At 40.3% G+C, this 23,978-nt stretch overlaps 1 protein-coding gene across 5 annotated transcripts in view; it reads left to right on the forward strand.

Annotated features, from left to right (window-relative positions):
• The window catches only part of ASH1L (ASH1 like histone lysine methyltransferase), a 220,747-nt gene that overhangs the window by 65,394 nt on the left and 131,375 nt on the right, over nucleotides 1-23,978 (forward strand). For all 5 annotated transcript variants that reach the window (XM_073008291.1, XM_007976839.3, XM_037997810.2 and 2 more), the window contains one exon: nucleotides 16,243-20,806. In XM_073008291.1, the coding sequence (XP_072864392.1) occupies nucleotides 16,243-20,806 (4,564 nt within the window). The remainder of the gene's footprint in view (nucleotides 1-16,242; nucleotides 20,807-23,978) is intronic.

The following is a 23,978-nucleotide window of genomic DNA, read 5'->3' on the forward strand; positions in this document are numbered from 1 at the left end:
GCCCGAGCCCAGGAGTTCGAGACCAGCCTGGGCAACATAATTTTTTAAAAATTAAAAAAAAAAAAATTAGCCAAGCATGATTGCACATGCTTGTGGTCCCAGCTACTCAGGAGGCTGAGGTGGAAGGATTGCTTGAGCCCAGGAGGTCAAGGCTGCAATGAGCCACGTTCTTGCCACTGAACTCCAGCCTGTGTGACAGAGCAAGACCCTGTCTCAGAAAGACAAAGGAAGAAGGAAAGAAAAACTAGTAGTAGACTCATGTGTATGTGAGGATTTAGTACATGGGAAGTGTAGCATTTCAAATCAGAGGATGAAAGATGAAATTATTCAGTCAATTCCATTAGAACTGGGTAGTTCTGTAGTAGATTTATCTTTCCATATGCACATATACATACATCCATATATATTAAACTTCATGAGTGCATGCCTTTTTTCTTTTTATGGCTATATTTGAGAAGACAAAGATGTCATTTCTCACATTCAGAAGAAAGTACAGTGGTGTGCTGCATAATCATGTTTGGATCAAAGACAGATCACATTGTGGTGGTCCCATAAAAGTATAATGGAGCTGAAAAATTCCTGTCACCTAATGATGTCTTGATGATCCTGACCCTGTGTAGACTTAAGCTAATATTTGTGTTTTAGTTTTTAACAAGAAAGTTGAAAAGGTAAAAATAAATTTTAAAATCTTTAAATAAATAATTGCAAAGATACAAAAAAGATTTTGTACAGCTGTATGTTTGCATTTTAAGCTGTTACTACAAAAGCGTCAAAAAGTAAAAAAATTTAAAAGGTAATAAAGTAAAAAAGTAAGCTAAGGTTAATTTGTTTTATTTTGTTTATTTATTTATTTTTTATTGAGACAGAGTCTCCTCTGTCTCCCAGGCTGGAGTGCAGTGGCATGATCTCGGCTCACTGCAGGCTCCACCTCCTGGGTTCAAGTAATTCTCTTGCCTTACCCTCCCGAGTAGCTGAGATTACAGGCTCCCGCCACCATGTCCAGCTAATTTTTGTATTTTTAGTAGAAATGGTGTTTCGCCATGTTTACCAGGCTGGTCTCAAACTCCTGACCTCAAGTGATCCCCTGGCCTCAGCCTCCCAAAGTGCTGGGATTACAGGCGTGAGCTGCTGTGCCCAGCCAGATGAATTTATTATTGATGAAGGGAAATTTTTAAAAATTTAGTGTAGCTTAAGTGTTCGGTGTTTATAAAGTCAACAGTAGTGTACAGTAATGTCCTAGCCCTTCACATTCACTGAGCATTCACTGACTTTCCCAGAGTGTCGTACAGTCTTGCAAGCTCCATTCATGGTAAGTACCCTATACAGGTGTACTTGTATCTTCTATAAGGAGATTTTCATCTATTATACCATATTTTTACTGTACCTTTTCTATGTTTATATATAAAAATCCTATTTTTTTTTTTTGCAGTGACCTATGGTATTCAGTACAGTACCATGCTGTACAGGTTAGTGGCCTAGGAGCAATAGGCTATTCCACATAGCTTAGGTGTGTGGCAGGCTATATCATCTAGATTTGTGTAATTACACGCTATGATCATACAATGACAAAAATCATGTTTCTTAGAGACATTTCTTAGAATTTATCCCCATTGTTAGGTAACACACACTGTACTTTGATTCTACTTCATCATCTAGGTGTCACCCGACTTGACTGTTTCCCTTGCTATTCTTTACTTACCTTTTAGATTTCTCTTTCCATTCTTTCAAACCCATTTCAATCAAGTTTTTGCTCCATAATAAAGTAACTGCTGTTGCATGATCACCAATGATCCAACAAACAAATGTGTGTTCTCATTTCTACTTGTCAGCAGCATTTGTCGCTTCTGGAAATATGTGCTTCGTTAGGGTTCCAAGATACCACACATTCATTCTCTTTCTCTCTTTCTCTCTTTTTTTTTCCTTCTTATTTTCTGGCTTCTCAATCTTTCTGATCTTTAATGTTACAATACCTTGGTATTATCAGTCTTTAGTTTACTGTTCGGTTAACATTCACCCTCACTTGGTTATGTCCAGTCTCAAGCTTTTAAATGTCAATATGCTGTTGACTTCCAAATCTGAATCTGTCTTCTTCTACTTCTCTACTTTGATGTTTAGTATTTCAATTTTAACATGTCTCAAACTAAACTCCTGATCATCATTTTCAGTCTTCCTCTTTTACTGTATTTTTGTGCAGTAAAAATATAACACAGTCTTTGTTATCTGTCATCACTTCCACTGTTTCTACCTTCATCTGAGTCACTACCCTCAAGTCTAAGTCTTGTCAAAATAAGTATGTAGCTTGCCAGTAAGGCTCTGAGCTTCTACTCTTGAAACTAGCTAAAGGGACCATTTGGAGATTTGAGATCATATTGCTCTTCTACTGAACCCCCCACCGTGCTTCCCCATTTCATTCAGAGTAAAATCTCAAGCGTTTAAAAACAGTTTACAACAGTCTCTGTGATGTGTACCCCTCTCTACTTTTTTTTTTTTTTTTGAGACCTAGTCTCACTCTGTTGCCCAGACTGGAGTGCAGTGGCGTGATCTCGGCTCACTGCAACCTCTGCCTCCCGGGTTCAAGCGATTCTTTTGCCCCAGCCTCCTGAATAGCTGGGATTACAGGCATGCACCACCACACCCGGCTAATTTTTGTATTTTTAGTAGAGATGGGGTTTCACCATGTTGGTCAGACTGGTCTCAAACTCCTGACCTCGTGGTCTGCCCACCTCAGCCTCCCAAAGTGCTGGGATTACAGACGTGAGCCACTACGCCCAGCCTCTGAACACCTATTATTTTCCCGAGTCAGTTGGTCAAATCCTGCCACTCTGGCATTCTTTATGCTCCTGTTAATAATTTCCTCACTTCTGTCGTTACTAAAATGTTAGCTGATCATTGAAACATAACCTAATTGCCTAATTAATTTTGTAAGCCATCTCCTAGTATTCACTTGGTGTTTATCCCATAACCCTTGCCATCTTCTAACAAATAATAATCTTTAAAAGTTTTTTGTGTTTTTCTTTTACTGTCCTTCTCTCTGCAATATAAGTTGTATGAGAATGGGGATTGTTGTCTGTCTTTTCCTTGACATATCCACAATGAGTAGGTACCAATAAATATTGTTGAATGAATGGTCAGGTCATATACCTCTTCTTCATAAAATCTTCCAGTGGCTTCCTCTTTCTTGGACTGAAAAATGTCCCTTTTCCTACCACCTGCCACATTATTCTTCTCTTGCTTACTCTAGTACTGCAAACCTGGATTATTTATTGTTCTTTAAAAAGACAAGCTCCTGGCCCAAGGCCTTTGCTTTCTTGGTTCCTGTTTTTCCCCCACATACCTGCATGGATCCATCTTTGTCTTTCACCTCCTTTTGATTTTTGCACAAATGACTTTTCAATCAGAACCTTCCTGACAGCCTGTCTTAACATTGTAAATTCTTTCCATCCCTGGTCTTTTCAATTCTTCCATGCTCTAATTTTCTCCATAGTGTATTTTATCATCTGATACACCAAATATTTTACTTATTTTCTCTACTTTGCTCATGCATTACAGTGACATCTCCATGGAGGAAGGTGTCTTTGGCTGTTTTTTAAAACTGCTGCTATCCTCAGTGCTCAATAGTAGGTACTTAGTAAATACTTGCTGGAAAAAAAAAATGGTTTTTTTTTTCTTTTCTTTTTTTTTTTGGGGAGTTGGAGTCCTGCTCTATCCCCCAGGCTGGGGTGCTGTGGCATGATCTCAGCTCATTGCAATCTCCACCTCCCTGGTTCAAGCTATTCTGCCTCAGCCTGCCACGTGGCTGGGATTGCAGGCACACAATGCCACGCCCAGCTAATTATTATTATTATTATTTTGTATTTTTAGTAGAGATGGGTTTCACCATGTTGGCCAGGCTGGTCTTGAACTCCCAACCTCACGTGATCCTCCTGCCTCGGCCTCCCAAAGTGTTGGGATTACAGGCGTGAGCCACCATACCTGGCCTGAAAACATGAATTCTTGATGAAGCAAGAACTTAATATTATAAAATAAAATCAAGTGTTCTTGAATACTATCAGTTATAGTTAGAAAGTATTCTATAACAGCAAAAAGAATTAATGAAAGAAGCAGGAGAATCTATGAAATACTTAGAAATACATTTAACAGCACATGTTTAGGACTTATATAGATAAATACCCAGAAACACGAAAAGCTTGACTAAATACATTTACTTTGTTATTGTAGAGCTAAAGTTAATGTCAGGATATGTTTTTCTATATTAAGATACAAAGTTAAAGCCATGTGAGGTTTTTTAAAAACTTCAGTCATATCTCAAGTTTATGAGGAAGTATACATATGGAAAAACAGCCCCATGAAAATGTTATTAAAGTAGTGAAGTAGTGGTGATATTTGCACAATTCTGTAGCTATAGTTAAAACAAACAAACAAACACTGAATTGTCCACTTTAAAAGGGTGAATTTGACTGAGTGCAATGGCACATGCCTGTAATTCCAACACTTTGGGAGGCTGAGGTAGGCAGATCGCTTGAGCTCAGGAGTTCGAGACCAGCCTGGACAAGAAAGTGAGAGTCTAATCTCTAGAAAAAATGAGCCAGGCATGGTGTTGCATTCCTGTGATCCCAGCTACTTGAAAGGCTGAGGTGGGATGTTGACTAGAACCTGGGGGGATAAAAGTTGTGGTAAGCTGAGATTGACACTGCATTCTAGCCTGGGCAACAGAACCAGGCCTTGTCTCAAACAAAAACAAGGTGAAGGGGCCGGGCGCGGTGGCTCAAGCCTGTAATCCCAGCACTTTGGGAGGCTGAGACGGGCAGATCACTAGGTCAGGAAATCGAGACCATCTTGGCTAACACGGTGAAACCCCGTCTCTACTAAAAAATACAAAAAACTAGCCACGCGAGGTGGCGGGTGCCTGTAGTCCCAGCTACTTGGGAGGCTGAGGCAGGAGAAGGGCGTAAACCTGGGAGGCGGAGCTTGCAGTGAGCTGAGATCCGGCCACTGCACTCCAGCCTGGGTGACACAGCCAGACTCCATCTCAAAAAAAAAAAAAAAGTGAATTCTATGGCATGTGAATTAAATCTCAGTAATGTAAATAAAATGGGGAATTTCTTTAGGAATACAAGAAAAAAAACACTAATTCTTTTCAAGTATTCAAACGTTATTATGAAGTTTTAGTATCTATATATTAGTGGCACAAGAATAAGCATAAATATGAATGAAACAAAACCTTAATAACTTAGAGTAAGATCCAAATATGAATAAGAATATGGCCGGGCGCGGTGGCTCAAGCCTGTAATCCCAGCACTTTGGGAGGCTGAGGCGGGCGGATCACGAGGTCAAGAGATCAAGACCATCCTGGCTAACACGGTGAAACCCCGTCTCTACTAAAAATACAAAAAAATTAGCCGGGCGTGGTGGCGGGCGCCTGTAGTCCCAGCTTCTAGGGAGGCTGAGGCAGGAGAATGACTTGAACCCGGGAGGCGGCGGAACTTGCAGTGAGCCAGGATCGCGCCACTGCACTCCAGCGGGGGTGACAGAGCGAGACTCCGTTTCAAAAAAAAAAAAGAATATGTAATGTTACTACGTTACAATTATAAATAATCAATGGGCATGAAATGAGTAATGTTCATAGAACAATGTGCAAACCTTTTGGAATAAAGGCTTCTTCCCCTACCCCCAGATTATATTTTTAGAATTTAATATGGCAAGTAAAGTAAAAACGAAAAGAAACCAAAAAATAATTAGTTGAAAATGTAGTGAAGATTGTCGTCTTTAGGAGGACATGATATTTCCAAGTATAAGAAAACAAGACTGGGCATGGTGGCTCACGCCTGTAATCCCAGCGCTTTGGGAGGCCAAGGCTGGTGGCTGAGGTCAGGAGTTCGAGACCAGCCTGACCAATATAGAGAAACTCCGTCTCTACTAAAAATACAGAATTAGCCAGGCATGGTGGCACATGCCTGTAATCTCAGCGACTCGTGAGGCTGAGGCAGGAGAATCGCTTCAACCTGGGAGGCAGAGGTTATAGTGAACCAAGATCTTGCCATTGCACTCCAGCCTGGGCAACAAGAACGAAACTCCATTTAAAAAAAAAAAAAGTAAACAAAACTATATTCCACCTTAGGCTGAAATATATTTTTTCATGAATGAAAAAAAGAGAGCTGGGCGCAGTGACGCACGCCTGTAATCCCAGCACTTTGAGAAGCTGAGGTGAGTGGATCGCTTGAGGTCCAGAGTTCAAGACCAGCCTGGCCAACACGGTGAAACCCCATCTCTACTAAAAATACAAAAACTAGCCAGGCGTGGTGGCAGGTCCCTGTAAACTCAGCTACTCGGGAGGCTGAGGCACAAGAATTGCTTGAACCCAGGAGACGAAGGTTGCGGTGAACTGAGATTGAGCCGCTGCACTCCAGCCTGGGTGATAGAGCTAAACTCAGTCTCAAAAAAAATGAGAGAGAAAAAAAAAAAACCTATAAAGTTAAAGAGATTATTTTATTTAATACAGTGGTTAAGAACTTTAGTTATGAAATTAGACTATGTTTAAATTATTTCTTAATCATTTACTGGTTAAGTGACCTTGAGCAAGTTAGCCAGTATCTAAACCGTTCTTTAATCTTTCAAATGAGGATAATTATAGTAATTGCACTATATGGTGGTTGTAAGGAATATATGAGGTAATTAGTACAGTATTTCATAAGTATTTGAATACATAAAAGATTTTGGTGAGACATAGTGGCTCATACCTGTAATCCTAGCACTTTGGGAGGCTGAAGCAGGAGATTGCTTGAGGCCAGGTGTTTGAAACCAGCCTGGGCCTTTCACTTTTTAATAAAAAAATTTAAAAACTTTTGTTTAAGGTTTTAACTTCAAGAAGAATAGTAGGTGAAAGACAGCTGGTAAATTGGGAAAAATGTGCAACGTGTGAGAAACAAAGGAGTATTATTTATAAGATATTAAGGGCCCATCTAAATTAGAAATGACCTCCACAATTGAGAAAAATATATGGACCAGGATCTTGAACAGCTTTTCACTGCAGGAGAAATACAGATGGCCAGCAAAATCATGTGAAAAGACATTTAGAATAATAGATAAGTCAAATGTAAACAGAAATGCAATTAAAAAATCAGGATCTTAGCCTGTCTCCCAGGTTAGAGTGCAGTGGTGTGATCATGGCTCACTGCAGCCTTGACCTCCTGGCTCAAGCCATTCTCCACTTCACCTTCCCATGTACCGGAAAATACAGGCATGCACCACTATACTAATTTTTTAGATTTATTTTTTGAAGAGAAGGGGATCTCCCTATGTTGCCCAGGGTAGTCTCAAACTCTTGGGTTCAAGTAATCCTCCTGCCTAAGCCTCCCAAAGTGTTGGGACTATAGGTGCAGACCACCACGCCTGGCCAGAAAGGTGTGTGTGTGTGTGTGTGTGTGTGTGTGTGTGGTCTGACTGTGTCGCCTAGAAGGGGTGTGTGTGCGTGTGTGTGTGTGTGTGTGTGTGAGATGTAGTCTGGCTGTGTCGCCCAGACTGGCACAATCTCTGCTCACTGCAACCTCCGTCTCCTGGGTTCAAGCAATTCTCCTGCCTCAGCCTCCCCCAGAAGCTGGGATTACAGGCATGTGCTGCCACTTCCAGCTAATTTTTTTGTATTTTTAGTAGAGATGGGGTTTCACCATGTTGGCCAAGCTGGTCTGGAACTCCTGACCTCAAATGATCCACCTGCCTTGGCCTTCCAAAGTGTTAGGATTACAGGTGTGAGCCACCGCGCCCAACCCGGGAAGTCCTTTTTTTTTTTTTTTTTGAGACGGAGTCTAGCTCTGTCGTGTAGGCTGGAGTGCAGTGGCGCGATCTTGGCTTATTGCAAGCTCTGCCTCCCGGGTTCATGCCATTCTCCTGCCTCAGCCTCCCGAGTAACTGGGACTACAGGCGCCTGCCACCTCGCCTGGCTAGTGTTTTTGTACTTTTTTTTAGTAGAGACGGGGTTTCACCGTGTTAGCCAGGATGGTCTCGATCTCCTGACCTCGTGATCCGCCCGTCTCGGCCTCCCAAAGTGCTGGGATTACAGGCTTGAGCCACTGCGCCTGGCCGGAAGTCTTTATTTAAGGTTGTGACATCTTAAATACTGAATGGGAATAGAATGTCTTTCTTGGCCGGGAGTGGTGGCTCACGCCTGTAATCCCAGCATTTTGGGAGACTGTGGCGGGTGGATCACAAAGTCAGGAGATGGAGACCATCCTGGCAAACATGATGAAACCCCGTCTGTACTAAAAATACAAAAAATTAGACGAGTGTGGTGGCGGGCGCCTGTAATCCTGCTACTCAGGAGGCTGAGGCAGAAGAATGGTGTGAACCCAGGAGGCGGAGCTTGCAGTGAGCCGAGATCGCGCCACTGCACTCCAGCCTGGGCGACAGAGGGAGACTCCTTCTCAAAAAATAAATAAAATAAAATAAAATGAAAAATAAATAAAAATAATAATAATGTGGTAAATGTCCAATTGCATTTTTCTTTGCATACTTGTTCAATTACTTCCTTTAGGTAAATTTTTAAAGGTGAAATTACAGAGCCAAAGGGTGTATGCATTAGTTATACACACTAGACAACTACATGCAAGAAAGACTTATTTTTCTTTTTTTTGAGAGGGAGTCTCGCTCTGTTGCCCAGGCTGAAGTGTGGTGGCGCCATCTTGGCTCACTGCAAGCTCCGCCTCCTGGGTTCACACCATTCTCCTGCCTCAGCCTCCCTAGTAGCTGGGACTACAGGAGCCCGCCACCACGCCTGGCTAATTTTTTGTATTGTTAGTAGAGATGGGGTTTCACTGTTTTAGCCGGGATGGTCTCGATCTCCTGACCTCGTGATCCGCCCGCCTCGGCCTCCCAAAGTGCTGGGATTACAGGTGTGAGCCACCGCGCCCAGGCTTTGTTTTTTTGTTCTTGAGACGGAGCCTTGGTCTGTCTCCCCGGCTGGAGTATAGTGGCTCAATCTCGCCTCACTGCAACCTTTGCCTCCCGAGTTCAAGCAATTGTCCTGCTTTAGCCTCCTGAGTAGCTGGGATTACAGGCGTGCACTACCACACCCAGCTAATTTTTCTGTATTTTTAGTAGAGAGGGTGTTTCACCATGTTGATCAGCCTGGTCTCGAACTCCTGACCCGATGATCTGTCCGCCTTGGCCTCCCAAAATGCTGGGATTACAGGCGTGAGCCACCGCGCCCAGCCTACCATATTATTTATAGTAACAAAAAGCCAGAATCTAAGTACAGCCAGTAGGTGAATTTTATGAATTATGAACTATTGTGAAACTGTTGAATTTAACATCTAACTTTTCATTTATTTACACATAAAGGTGTCATATCATTTAAAGCAAATGGGCTACAAAACAGCAAGCATTGTTGGCTCCATTTGTAGAAAAGAATGTACACTTGTTTATTTTGATGTATACAGTAAAATATCTGAAACGTAAAGTCTTTATTCATGAAAGATATTGTTTATACTTTGGTTCTTTTTTTTTAAATGAGAATATTTTATATTTGGAATAAAGCTATTTTCCTGTTGGAAAAAATTACATGCTTAATGTCATGTTTTAATACAGCATCTTTTTCGGTGCCTAATTGGTAATATATTCTCTTAAAGTGATACCTCTTATCAGTCATTTTAAAGGGTTCTTTCAAATGTAAGAGGATAATATCAGTACCAAATACAGTTTTCAAGATTTTTTTTTTTTTTTGGTGACAGAGTCTCGCTGTGTTGCCCAGACTGGAGTGCAGTGTCATGGATCTCGTCTCACTGCAGCCTCTGCCTCCTGGGTTCAAGCGATTCTCCTGCCTCAGCCTCTTGAGTAGCTGGGACTACAGGCATGCGCCACCATGCCTGCTAATTGTTTTTTTTTTTTTTTTTTTTGTATTTTTAGTAGAGGCGGAGTTTCACCATGTTGGCCAGGATGGTCTCAATCTTTTGACCTCGTGATCTGCCCACCTCTTCATACCAAAGTTCTGGGATTACAGGCATAAGCCACCACACCTGATCTCAAAATCTTAATGTTGTCTCATTCATTTATTTTGTATAGTATCAGAATTTGGAAGAAAAGATTTTTGAAATCAACATCAGATTATCTGTGTGCCTTATTTAGTAATAGACAATTTACTGTGGGATATGAACTCTGTTTTAAACTGCTTTTAATTTCTCTCAGATATTTATTTCTGGTAAAAGTGAAAAACCAGGCCAGGCACAGTGGCTCACACACGCCTGTAATCCCAGCACTTTGGGAGGCCAAGACAGGTGGATCATGAGGTCAGGAGTTCAAGACCAGCTTGGCCAAGATGGTGAAACCACATCTTTACTAAAAACACAAAAATTAGCCGGGCATGGTGGCGGGCTCCTGTAATCCCAGCTACTCGTGAAGCTGAGGCAGAGAATTGCTTGAACCCAGGAGGCGCAGGTTGCAGTGAGCCGAGATGGCGCCACTGCGCTCCTGCCTGGGCGATAGAGCAAGACTCCATTTTGAAAAAAAAAAAGTGATAAACCAGGGTTGAACACATTCATTAGCCAATTAAGGAAGCTGAACATGTTTCTACTTTACTTTTAGACAGAATTTAAAAAATAACTTCCTATTGAAGTATAACATACATATAGAAAAATACCTATCATAAAGGTAACAGCTCAGCAAATTTTCATGAACTCAGCCATATCAGAGAACCAAGCATTCAGTTTAAGAAATGTGTTTGCCAGGTGTGGTGGCTCAACTCTGTAGTCCCAGCACTTTGGGAAGCTGAGGAAAAAATCACTTGGGCCTCGAGATTAGAGCCTCGAGGACTTCGAGATTAGCCTGGACGACAAAGCAAGACCTCATTTCTACCAAAAAAAAAAAAAAAAAAAATTAGCCAGGCATGGTGTGGTGGCTTGTGCTTGCAGTCCTAGACTTGGGAGGCTGAGGTGGGAGGATCACTTAAGCTTAGAATTTGAAGGTTATTATCAGGTCATTGCACTCCACCCTGGACCACAGAGTAAGACCCTGTCTTAAAAAAAAATAAAAAAGTAGTGTGACATTGCTAGCACCCAGTAAGAACCCGTTGGACTTCTTTCTCATTACTGTCCTTACCAGGAGTAACAAGTTTTTTGACTTTTAATATCATAATAAATTTTTCCTCTTTGTGGTCTTTATATAAATGAAGTCAGAGTATGTACTTTGTTTTTCTGGGTCTATTAATTCAGTGTTGTTTGTGAGGCTTTTTGTTTGCTTGCTTTTGAGGCAGAGTTTCATTCTTGTTGCCCTGGTTGGCGTGCAGTGGCATGATACCAGCTCACAGCAACCTCCGCCTCCCGGGTTCAAGCGATTATCCTGCCTGAGCCTTCCAAGTAGCTGGGATTACAGGCATGTGCTACCATACCCAGCTAACTTTGTATTTTCAGTACAGACGTGGTTTCTCCCTGTTGGTCAGGCTGGTCTCAAAGTCCTGACTTCAGGTGATCTGCCCACATCAGCCTCCCAAAGTGCTGGGATTACAGGCATGAGCCACTGCACCCAGCCAGAGTTTGTTTTTTTTAACTGCATGTGATACATGGTATTGCGTGTAATCATAGTTCACATTTTTAAGGATAACTTTTAAAATTGGAAGTGTCATTTTCAGGCATAAATCTGTTTAAAAATTAAAACAAACTTAATATTTGTTTTTAAAAGTAACTATAAAAGTAATGAATGGGAATTGTTTTTTGTTTCATTTTTAATTTTTGTGGATACATAGTGTATTTGTGGGATACATGAGATGTTTTGATATAGGCATGCAGTGCGTAATAATCACATCATAGAGAATGAGGTATTCATCCCCTCAAGCATTTATGCTTTGTGTTGCACACAATCTAGTTACACTCTTTTAGTTATTTTTAAATGTACAATTAAATGATTATTGACTATAGTCACACTGTTGTGCTATCAATTATTAGTAGGTCTTATTTATTCATTCTTTCTATTTTTTATTTTTTTTTATTTTCTGTACCTATTAACCTTCCCCACCTCCCTGGGATTCTTTAATATAACGTGAAGAAAGTGTGTAGGGTTTATTTAATTTCTGGTTTTTTTTTTTTGAGATGGAGTCTCGCTCTGTCGCCCAGGCTGGAGTGCAGTGGCTGGGTCTCCGCTCACTGTAAGCTCCGCCTCCCGGGTTTACGCCATTCTCCTGCCTCAGCCCGCTGAGTAGCTGGGACTACAGGCACCTGCCACCTCGCCCGGCTAGTTGTTTTGTATTTTTTAGTAGAGACGGGGTTTCACCATGTTAGCCAGGATAGTCTCGATCCCATGACCTTGTGATCCGCCCGTCTCGGCCTCCCAAAGTGGTGGGATTGCAGGCTTGAGCCACCGTGCCCAGCCTGGTTTATTTAATTTCAAGTTAACATAAGTCTGAGTATATGAGACTATCAAAGCCAGTTTGCCCTTGGGCAAAATTACAAGGTCCAGTCCAAAAGAAGAGATAGTTCCCTTTATTCTGAGTCAGTCAAGTACTGGATGTATTGTGTTCATTTTTAGGTGCCACATGTAAAGAGGGGTATTTACAAACTTAAACACTTGAATCAGAAAATGATCAGAAAGAAGTGAAACTGTTGAGTCAGGAAGTTAAATATTTTGGTTGAGTTCAAATGTCTGACAACCATTGGGAAGAAGAGGAATTAGATTTACTCTGATTTTTAGAAAGTGAGGCTTGGACCAGTAAGTGAAAGTTGCAGAAAAATATATTTCACTTTACTCTTAGGAAGAACTTTTTTTAATTCAATAAACACATTTCATTATGGAAAATTTAATACAAAAACATAGTGACTAGTTCAAAGTGAAGATACTAGAGTTATATACCTGTCACTAGGATCATCTTTTACATTTCTTGTCTAATATTTGGAAACAGTCATTTCTGCAGGAGCCCTGGTTCATTTTAATGGGAAACGGTATTTAGAGACCACGGTCTTGAGGTGTTCATGGTTGCCGATGTTTGTAGGCATTTTATTGGATAGAGAGGTAGATAGACTTCATATATTTTTAATTCTATCTTACAGCCTTTTACTTCTTTGATTTTATAGCTGTATGTTTTTTTCTTCCAGCATTTTGGTTCCTAGTGATATTAACATGGTTACTTATTATATGTATGTATCTGTTAGTCATCTATCTATTTAAATTCAAAATTACTATACTCTGTGTATTACCAGTAATATGCTCACTGAGGGCAATTTACCACTTCCTTTTGCTGGGCAAGATGGCTTGTGCCTTTCAGCCCAACTACGCAGAAGGCTGAGGCTGGGGAGGATGGCGTAAGCCCAGAAGTTCACGGCTGCAGTGAGCTATGACTGCGCCATTGCACTCCAGCCTGAGTGACAGAGCAAGACCCCATCTCTAAAAAAAAAAAACGGAGAGAGAGAGGTAGAGGTTCTTTGGTTTTTGGTTTTGGTGTTTTTGTTTTTTTTTTTTTTGAGATGGAATCTCGCTCTTTTGCCCAGGCTGGAGTGCAGTGGTGCTATCTTGGCTCACTGCCACCTCCCCCTCCCAGGTTCAAGTGATTCTCCTGCCTCAGCCTGCTGAGTAGCTGGGACTACAGGCATGTGCCCCTATGCCCAGCTAATTTTTGTATTTTTAGTAGAGACGGGGTTTCACCATGTTAGGCTGCTCTCAAACTCCTGACCTCAGGTGATCCACCTGTTTTGGCCTCACAAAGTGCTGGGATTATAGGCATGAGCCACTGCACCTGGCGTTTTGTTTTGTTTTGTTTTGTTTTGTTTTGTTTTGTTTTGAGACGGAGCTTTGCTTTGTCACTAGGCTAAAGTGCAATTGCTTTGTCACTAGGCTAAAGTGCAATGGCGCGATCTTGGCTCACTGCAACTTCCCCTTCCCAGGTTCAACAATTCTCATACTTTAGCCTCCCAAGTAGCTGGGATTACAGGTGCCCGCCACCACATCCAGCTAATATTTGTAGTTTTAGTAAAGATGGGATTTCACCATGTTGGCCAGGCTGGTCTCAAACTCCTGACCTCAGGTGATCTGCCCACCTCAGCCTCCCAAGTGGTGAGATTACAAGTGTGAGCCACTGTGCCTGGCTGGGTTTTTTGCTTGTTTGTTTTTTGGGTAATGTTTTGAGATTTTAGGATGTAGATTCTCAATATTGTGTTTTATAGTAATTCAAAATAATTACTTTTCATATACTTATATAACTAATTTTCTATATATTGAATAGATGAATTTTTTTTTTGTTTGTTTGTTTTTGAGACAGAGTCATGCTCTTTCGCCCAGGCTGGAGTGCAGTGGTGCAATCTCTGCTCACTGCAACCTCTGCCTCCCAGGTTCAAGGGATTCTCCTGCCTCAGCCTCTCGAGTAGCTAACAGGCATATGCCACCACCCTGGGCTAATTTTTGTATTTTTAGTAGAGGTGGGGTTTCACCATGTTGGCCAGGCTAGTCTTAAACTCCTGACCTCAGGTGATCTGCCCACCTCAGCCTCCCAAAGTGCTGGGATTACAGGCGTGAGCCACCTCGCCCGGCCTGTTGTTTTTAATATTTAGAGATTTGGGATGTTCTCCTTTATTATATATAACTTTGTTTCGTAACTATGTAAAACACTTCCAAACTAAAAACCATAAAGTTAGATGCATAGAGGTCTAGCTTCTATCCCTGTTTACTTTCCCATAAGTCACTATTTTCGCTAATCTTTGGTTCATTCCATTTTAAAATATAATCAATATGCATATACATATTCTTCATTCCCACTTTCTTATACAGAAGGTATATTATATGTATAAGGCATAGCATATTATAACCATTGTTCTCAACCTTGCTTTTTTCCATTTAATAATATATCCTGGAAATCACTCCGTAGCACTGTATTGATATCTCCTCCTACTCCTCCTACTTTTGTTTTTGTTGACAGTTTCTCAGTATTCCATTGTACAGATGTACCTTAATTTATTCAGCCAGTTTCCTGTAGATAATTGTTTGCATTTTTTAGGGTTTTTAAAATATTAAAATAGTGGTGCATTTTGGACCCTTGTGCAGACATTATATTTTTAAGAGTGTATCTTGGATAGACCCTTAAAGTAGGATTTCTGGGTTAAAGGATGTAGTTAAATGCATATGGAATTTTTCTAGTTTATAACTAGATTGTAGCATTTTCCATGCAGTACATTTTCATACATGCTTGAATTTGGTTTTATGTTTTCTATGCTGTTTCATTGGTTTGTCTTTTCATTTGTCACTTCTATACTGTTTCAATGATTGGGGCTTTAAAAAATAATATTTGGTATGGTTATTCCCTGGCTTTTCTACATTTTAGGTTTTTCTAGCTATTCTTTCATATCTGTTTTCCCCATTGAACATTATAATCCGTTTTTCTGAATGCCAAAGAAATCTGTTGGTATTTTTATTGGGATTGCATTAAATTTATAAATTTGCTTAGGGAAAATTATCTTTATGTCTTCCTATCCACAAACACAGTATAACTTTATATTTATTCAGTTCTTTCATGAGTATTGTATAGTTAGGAAGAACTCTTCAGTGGTTATCCAGAAGTGAAACAGACTATTGTGTGAAGTAGTGAATTTATTTCTAGAGTATATATAGTGAGGATTCATGAATTAGACAGCAGTTTACAGTAAATGACTTAAATGTTGCTTCCCACTGTAAGATTTTATATAAAAACACATTCTGAAGAAAATATGAATGTTTAAATTGTCTTTCCTATTCCACATTAAGAGAGAACTCTACTGCTCACTCAAGACCATAATTGAGAATGAGTTATAAAAGAGTAGAAGTAGGTTAGGGATTGTCTTCTATAGGTTTAGAATCATTTAAGTCAATGAAGGAGGTAGGCAGTAAACTATTATTTTAGATGAAGACCATGAGATACTGTAGCTAAAAATAATTTTCTTTTCAAAAATGGTACCTTCATATGCTTCATTTATATTTACCCAGTCAAAAGTAAGATGAAAATAGACTATTGATTTGCCATTTTAAAAATGTCAAAAATATCAGGGATATTTCTGAAGACCCACTAATATGTAGTTTTATTGTGTTGAAAGTCAACAAAGATAATATACCATTATAGCCTCTCGTATAGCAGCAGATGAGCTAGCATACTGTGACACTGGTATAATATTAGTTTTTTTTTAAAAGCCTCTGTTGCCTATTGTATATCTAATATGTGATCCATTAGTTTGTTGGATTGTTAAGCTAAGCTGAAGTGGTATAAGGTTTACTCCCTCTTTAACTTTTTTCTTGTTCAAATTTTAGGACCCTTCAAAGTTGTACAAGAAAGCAGATGATGTTGCAGCCATTGAATGCCAGTCTGAAGAAGTCATCCATCTTCATTCACAGGGAGAAAACAATCCTTTGTCTAAGAAGCTATCTCCAGTACACTCAGAAATGGCAGATTATATTAACGCAACACCATCTACTCTTGTTGGTAGCCGGGATCCTGATTTAAAGGACAGAGCATTACTTAATGGAGGAACTAGTGTAACAGAAAAGTTGGCACAACTGATTGCTACCTGTCCTCCTTCCAAGTCTTCCAAGACAAAACCGAAGAAGTTAGGAACTGGCACTACAGCAGGATTGGTTAGCAAGGATTTGATCAGAAAAGCAGGTGTTGGCTCTGTAGCTGGAATAATACATAAGGACTTAATAAAAAAGCCAACTATCAGCACAGCAGTTGGATTGGTAACTAAAGATCCTGGGAAAAAGCCAGTGTTTAATGCAGCAGTAGGATTGGTCAATAAGGACTCTGTGAAAAAACTGGGAACTGGCACTACAGCGGTATTCATTAATAAAGACTTAGGCAAAAAGCCAGGAACTATCACTACAGTAGGATTGCTAAGCAAAGATTCAGGAAAGAAGCTAGGAATTGGTATTGTTCCAGGTTTAGTGAATAAAGAGTCTGGCAAGAAGTTAGGACTTGGCACTGTGGTTGGACTGGTTAATAAAGATTTGGGAAAGAAATTGGGTTCTACTGTTGGCCTAGTGGCCAAGGACTGTGCAAAGAAGATTGTAGCAAGTTCAGCAATGGGATTGGTTAATAAGGACATTGGAAAGAAACTAGTGAGTTGTCCTTTGGCAGGTCTGATCAGTAAAGATGCCATAAACCTTAAAGCTGAAGCACTGCTCCCCACTCAGGAACCACTTAAGGCTTCTTGTAGTACAAACATCAATAATCAGGACAGTCAGGAACTTTCTGAATCCCTGAAAGACAGTGCCACCAGCAAAACTTTTGAAAAGAATGTTATACGGCAGACTAAAGAAAGCATATTGGAAAAGTTCTCAGTACGAAAAGAAACCATTAATTTGGAGAAAGAAATGTTTAATGAAGGAACATCCATTCAGCAAGACAGTTTCTCATCCAATGAGAGGGGATCTTATGAAACCTCAAAGCATGAAAAGCAGCCTCCTGTATATTGCACTTCTCCAGACTTTCAAATGGGAGGTGCTTCTGATGTATCTACGGCTAAATCCCCTTTCAGTGCAGTAGGAGAAAGCAATCTCCCTTCCCCATCACCTACTGTATCTGTTATTCCTTTAACCAGAAGTCCCCCTGAAACTTCCTCACAGTTGGCTCCTAATCCATTACTGTTAAGTTCTACTACAGAACTAATTGAAGAAATTTCTGAATCTGTTGGAAAGAACCAGTTTACTTCTGAAAGTACCCACTTGAATGTTGGTCATAGGTCAGTGGGTCATAGCATTAGTATTGAATGTAAAGGGATTGATAAAGAGGTAAATGATTCAAAAACTACCCATATAGATATTCCAAGAATCAGCTCTTCCCTTGGAAAAAAGCCAAGTTTGACTTCTGAATCCAGCATTCATACTATTACTCCTTCAGTTGTTAACTTCACTAGTTTATTTAGTAATAAGCCTTTTTTAAAACTGGGTGCAGTATCTGCATCAGACAAACACTGCCAAGTTGCTGAAAGCCTAAGTACTAGTTTGCAGTCCAAACCATTAAAAAAAAGAAAAGGAAGAAAACCTCGGTGGACTAAAGTGGTGGCAAGAAGCACATGCCGGTCTCCAAAAGGGCTAGAATTAGAAAGATCAGAGCTTTTTAAAAACGTTTCATGTAGCTCACTATCAAATAGTAATTCTGAGCCAGCCAAGTTTATGAAAAACATTGGACCCCCTTCATTTGTAGATCATGACTTCCTTAAACGCCGATTGCCAAAGTTGAGCAAATCCACAGCTCCATCTCTTGCTCTCTTAGCTGATAGTGAAAAACCATCTCATAAGTCTTTTGCTACTCACAAACTATCCTCCAGTATGTGTGTCTCTAGTGACCTTTTGTCTGATATTTATAAGCCCAAAAGAGGAAGGCCTAAATCTAAGGAGATGCCTCAACTGGAAGGGCCACCTAAAAGGACTTTAAAAATCCCTGCTTCTAAAGTTTTTTCTTTACAGTCTAAAGAAGAACAAGAACCCCCAATTTTACAGCCAGAAATTGAAATCCCTTCCTTCAAACAAAGTCTGTCTGTATCTCCTTTTCCAAAAAAGAGAGGCAGGCCTAAGAGGCAAATGAGGTCACCAGTCAAGATGAAGCCACCTGTACTGTCAGTGGCTCCATTTGTTGCCACTGAAAGTCCAAGCAAGCTAGAATCTGAAAGTGACAACCATAGAAGTAGCAGTGATTTCTTTGAGAGCGAGGATCAACTTCAGGATCCAGATGACCTAGATGACAGTCATAGGCCAAGTGTCTGTAGTATGAGTGACCTTGAGATGGAACCAGATAAAAAAATTACCAAGAGAAACAATGGACAGTTAATGAAAACAATTATCCGCAAAATAAATAAAATGAAGACTTTAAAGAGAAAGAAACTGTTGAATCAGATTCTTTCAAGTTCTGTAGAATCAAGTAATAAAGGGAAAGTGCAATCCAAACTCCATAATACGGTATCAAGTCTTGCTGCCACATTTGGCTCTAAATTGGGCCAACAGATAAATGTCAGCAAGAAAGGAACCATTTATATAGGAAAGAGAAGAGGTCGCAAACCAAAAACTGTCTTAAATGGTATTCTTTCTGGTAGTCCTACTAGCCTTGCTGTTCTTGAGCAAACAGCTCAGCAGGCAACTGGGTCAGCATTAGGACAGATTCTTCCCCCATTACTGCCTTCATCTGCTAGTAGTTCTGAGATTCTTCCATCACCTATTTGCTCTCAGTCTTCTGGCACTAGTGGAGGTCAGAGCCCTGTAAGTAGTGATGCAGGTTTTGTTGAACCCAGTTCAGTGCCATATTTGCATTTACACTCCAGACAGGGCAGTATGATTCAGACTCTTGCAATGAAGAAGGCCTCAAAGGGGAGGAGGCGGTTATCTCCTCCTACTTTGTTGCCAAATTCTCCTTCGCACTTGAGTGAACTCACATCTCTGAAAGAAGCTACTCCTTCCCCAATTAGTGAGTCTCATAGTGATGAGACCATTCCCAGTGATAGTGGAATTGGAACAGATAATAACAGCACATCAGACAGGGCAGAGAAATTTTGTGGGCAAAAAAAGAGGAGGCATTCTTTTGAGCATGTTTCTCTGATTCCCCCTGAAACCTCTACAGTGCTAAGCAGTCTTAAAGAAAAACATAAACACAAATGTAAGCGCAGAAATCATGATTACCTCAGCTATGACAAGATGAAAAGGCAGAAACGAAAACGGAAAAAGAAATATCCCCAGCTTCGAAATAGACAGGATCCAGACTTTATTGCAGAGCTGGAGGAACTAATAAGTCGCCTAAGTGAAATTCGGATCACCCATCGAAGTCATCATTTTATCCCCCGAGATCTTCTGCCAACTATCTTTCGAATCAACTTTAATAGTTTCTATACACATCCTTCTTTCCCGCTAGACCCTTTGCACTACATTCGAAAACCTGACTTAAAAAAGAAAAGAGGGAGACCCCCTAAGATGAGGGAGGCAATGGCTGAAATGCCTTTTATGCACAGCCTTAGTTTTCCTCTTTCTAGTACTGGATTCTATCCATCTTATGGTATGCCTTATTCTCCTTCACCCCTTACAGCTGCTCCCATAGGACTAGGTTACTATGGAAGGTATCCTCCCACTCTTTATCCACCTCCTCCATCACCTTCTTTCACCACGCCACTTCCACCTCCTTCCTATATGCACGCTGGTCATTTACTTCTCAATCCCGCCAAATACCATAAGAAAAAGCATAAGCTACTTCGACAGGAGGCCTTTCTTACAACCAGCAGGACTCCCCTCCTTTCAATGAGTACCTACCCCAGTGTTCCTCCTGAGATGGCCTATGGTTGGATGGTTGAGCACAAACACAGGCACCGTCACAAACACAGAGAACACCGTTCTTCTGAACAACCCCAGGTTTCTATGGACACTGGCGCTTCCCGATCTGTCCTGGAGTCTTTAAAGCGCTATAGATTTGGAAAGGATACTGTTGGAGAGCGATATAAGCATAAGGAAAAGCACCGTTGTCACATGTCCTGCCCTCATCTCTCTCCTTCAAAAAGCTTAATAAACAGAGAGGAACAGTGGGTCCACCGAGAGCCTTCAGAATCTAGTCCATTGGCTTTGGGATTGCAGACACCTTTACAGATTGACTGTTCAGAAAGTTCTCCAAGTTTATCCCTTGGAGGATTCACTCCCAACTCTGAGCCAGCCAGCAGTGATGAACATACAAACCTTTTCACAAGTGCAATAGGCAGCTGCAGAGTTTCAAACCCTAACTCCAGTGGCCGGAAGAAATTAACTGACAGCCCTGGACTCTTTTCTGCACAGGACACTTCACTAAATCGGTCTCACAGAAAGGAGTCACTGCCTTCTAACGAAAGGGCAGTACAGACTTCGGCAGGTAAGAGGGTTATTTTGTTACCTGTTATTTGTTAGAGAAATAGGTTATTTTCTACAGGTGCCTGATAAATGTAGATGAACTTTTAATATATATGTCTTTTTTTGTTTTTTATAAGTGTATTTTGAAATCTCAGTACTCATTTTCCTTAGATTTGAGAAGATAAGGAATATCTAAATTATTTTTTTGTTTTAGAAAGAGGTATTATTGTCAAAAAGGAAAAAAAGAAAAATATAACTTTTGGAAACCAGGAAAAATGATTCATCTTTTTTATGTAGACAGGCTATTACACAAGTTTTATACAGACAAATGGCTCATAGATCTGTTAGTAGTATGCAGGATTTCCCACCACCCCTGCCCTCCCCCCATCCCAAGAGGTAAAAGGTAATGCTGGAAGGATTTTTAATGTGTATTAATCCAGTAGTTATAAATGCATCTTTGTTACAGAAAGAATATATTATTAGTACTATATGTCTCATAATAAAAATTCAAACATTGGACATTTTCAGCATTGTAAAATTTAACTGAATATTCAGACAGACTTCATTTTGCAGATACCTTTTGATGTCTTCATAAAAGCTGCTTCAATTAGAAAAAAGAAAAATCTAGATAATGCATTTGTACATCTAGAAAGAATTGTACATCTTTTTCTGTCTTAATTATACACCTTTAAAGAATCGAGAAGATAGAAAACAAAGAGTAAGCATTTGCCATTTGAATAAAAGCTTAGAAGTTCTTTGTGAGAGATCTTAAGCCTAAGAGTTTGTAAAATAACTCTAGGAAGTCCATAAACCTTCTGATGTTGTAAGTAAAATTATGGGTATATATGTTTGTGTATCTTTTTTAGTGGTAATCTAGAAAAATAACCGATTTTCCAAATTCTCTAAACCTCAGTATATTCTCTAAACCTCCTATATAATGGGATTTGTAGGGGTGTATGAAAAGTAATCACATAGTAAGCATGCAAATGTTAGTTACTATTATTATTTACCTAAAAGATTTAAAACTTGTACATTAGGCTGGGTGCGGTGGCTCACACCTATAATCCCAGCGCTTTGGGAGGCTGAGGCGGGTGGATCATGAGGTCAGGAGATCAAGACCATCCTGGTTAACATGATGAAACCCATCGCTACTTAAAGTACAAAAAAAATTAGCCAAGAGTGGTGGCGGGTGCCTATAGTCCCAGCTACTCGAGAGGCTGAGGCAGGAGAATGGCGTGAACCCGGGAGGTGGAGCTTGGAGTGAGCCGAGATAGCACCACTGCACTTCAGCCTGGGTGACAGAGCGAGACTCCGTCTTTAAAAAATAAAAAAACTTGTGCGTTAGGGAAAAGATAAACCCCTCAAATACAAAGATTTTTTGTGCCTGATTTTCATTATTCATGAACTTTTGAAAAATTAAAAGTGGAGAATCTGAGTGTTCCTTAGCTTTTAACAATGTTTATTTATTTTTTTTATTTATTTTGAGACAGAGTCTCGCTCTGTTGCCCAGGCCGGAGTGCAATGGTGCAACCTCGGCTCACTGCAACCTCCGCCTTCCGGGTTCAAGTGATTCTCCTGCCTCAGCCTCCCGAGTAGCTGGAACTACAAGTGCATGCCACCACACCCGCCTAATTTTTTGTATTTCTAGTAGAGACAGGGTTTCACCATGTTAGATAGGATGGTCTTTAACTCCTGACCTCATGATCCACCCATCTCAGCCTCCGAAAGTGTTGGAATTACAGGCCACACCTGGCCAGCTTTTAACAATGTAAAGAGAGAAAAAGTCTTATGCTTAGGTCCATTCAACAAATAGTTTATTTAATCAGTAATTAGTTATTAAATATCAGGTATTTACCAGGCATTCTACTTTGTGGGCCCTTGTTATATAATAGAGAATGAGGCACACAGGTTCATTGAGTCATGGAGATTATAGTAGAGGAGGTAGATAATAAACAAAAAATCACGTTACATGTTGTTAAAATTGTGGTAAGGACTGTAAAAGGGAGAGAGTAGAGCATGAAATGGGGAGCCTAACCCAGAGAAGTCTTTCCTGAGAAAGTGATCCTAAACTGAGACCTGGCAGATGTGCAGCATTTAACTGGGTAAACAGACTCACTCGTTCATTATTCATTCATTTACTTACTCATTTATTGAATTCCTAAAACATACAGGGCTATTCTAGTCACTGGCATATAAAATAGTAAACGCCTGATATCTGACCTCATAATTTTCAGCTTAGTGAAGGAAGACAAACTGTAGAGTGATAAACAAATAAATAATGGCATATTTGAGAAAAATGCTATAAAGTTAATACCATAGAGTGTTTTGATACACATTAAAGGGCTGGCAAAGGGGGGTCTAATTAGATAGTTACTAGTTATGACTGAGGATAAAAAGTTGAGACTTAAAGGATGAGAAGCTGCAGCGAAGTCCAGGTGCACTGGCTCACACCTGTAATCTCAGAACTTTGGGAGGCTGAGGTGGCCAGATCACTTGAGGTCAGGAGTTTGAGGCCAGCTGGCCAACTGGTGAAACCCCATCTTTACTAAAAATACAAAAATCAGCTGGGCGTGGTGGCACATGCCTGTAGTCCCAGCTATTTGGGAGGCTGAGGCAGGAGAATTGCTTGAACCCGGGAGGCGGAGGTTGCAGTGAGCCCAGATCACGCCACTGCAACAGAGTGAGACTCTGTCTCAAAAAAAAAAAAAAAAAAAAAAAAAAAAGCCACAGTGAAGAACACATTTTAAGATTCTCAGTTGGGAAGGAGTTTCAATATTGGATAAACTGAACAAAGCTTCATCGTGGTGAGGGAGGAAATACAGAGAGAGTAGTGAGAAATGTGGCAAAAGAAGAGGCCAAACAATTTGTTAAGAATTTTGGATTTTATATTAAGAGCAAAAGACGAAATCGCGCCACTGCACTCCAGCCTGGGCGACTGAGCGAGACTCTGTCTCAAAAAAAAAAAACAAAAAAAAACGAAGGAGTATTGATTTTAGGTTTGCATTTTAAAATGATCATTTTGCCTCCTGCATGAACTCTGGATGGAAAGGATAAAAGTAATTTGAAGGAAACTGGTTAATAGACAATTGTAGTAGTCTAGATAACATGATGGTGCTTAGATTAGGTTAGTGGCAGGCTTATGTCTGAACATATGGGAGACTGGAGGTAACATACACTAAGAGAGAGAAAACTAT

The sequence above is a fragment of the Chlorocebus sabaeus genome, chromosome 20, assembly GCF_047675955.1.
Source record: "Chlorocebus sabaeus isolate Y175 chromosome 20, mChlSab1.0.hap1, whole genome shotgun sequence".
NCBI classification, from domain to species: domain Eukaryota; kingdom Metazoa; phylum Chordata; class Mammalia; order Primates; family Cercopithecidae; genus Chlorocebus; species Chlorocebus sabaeus.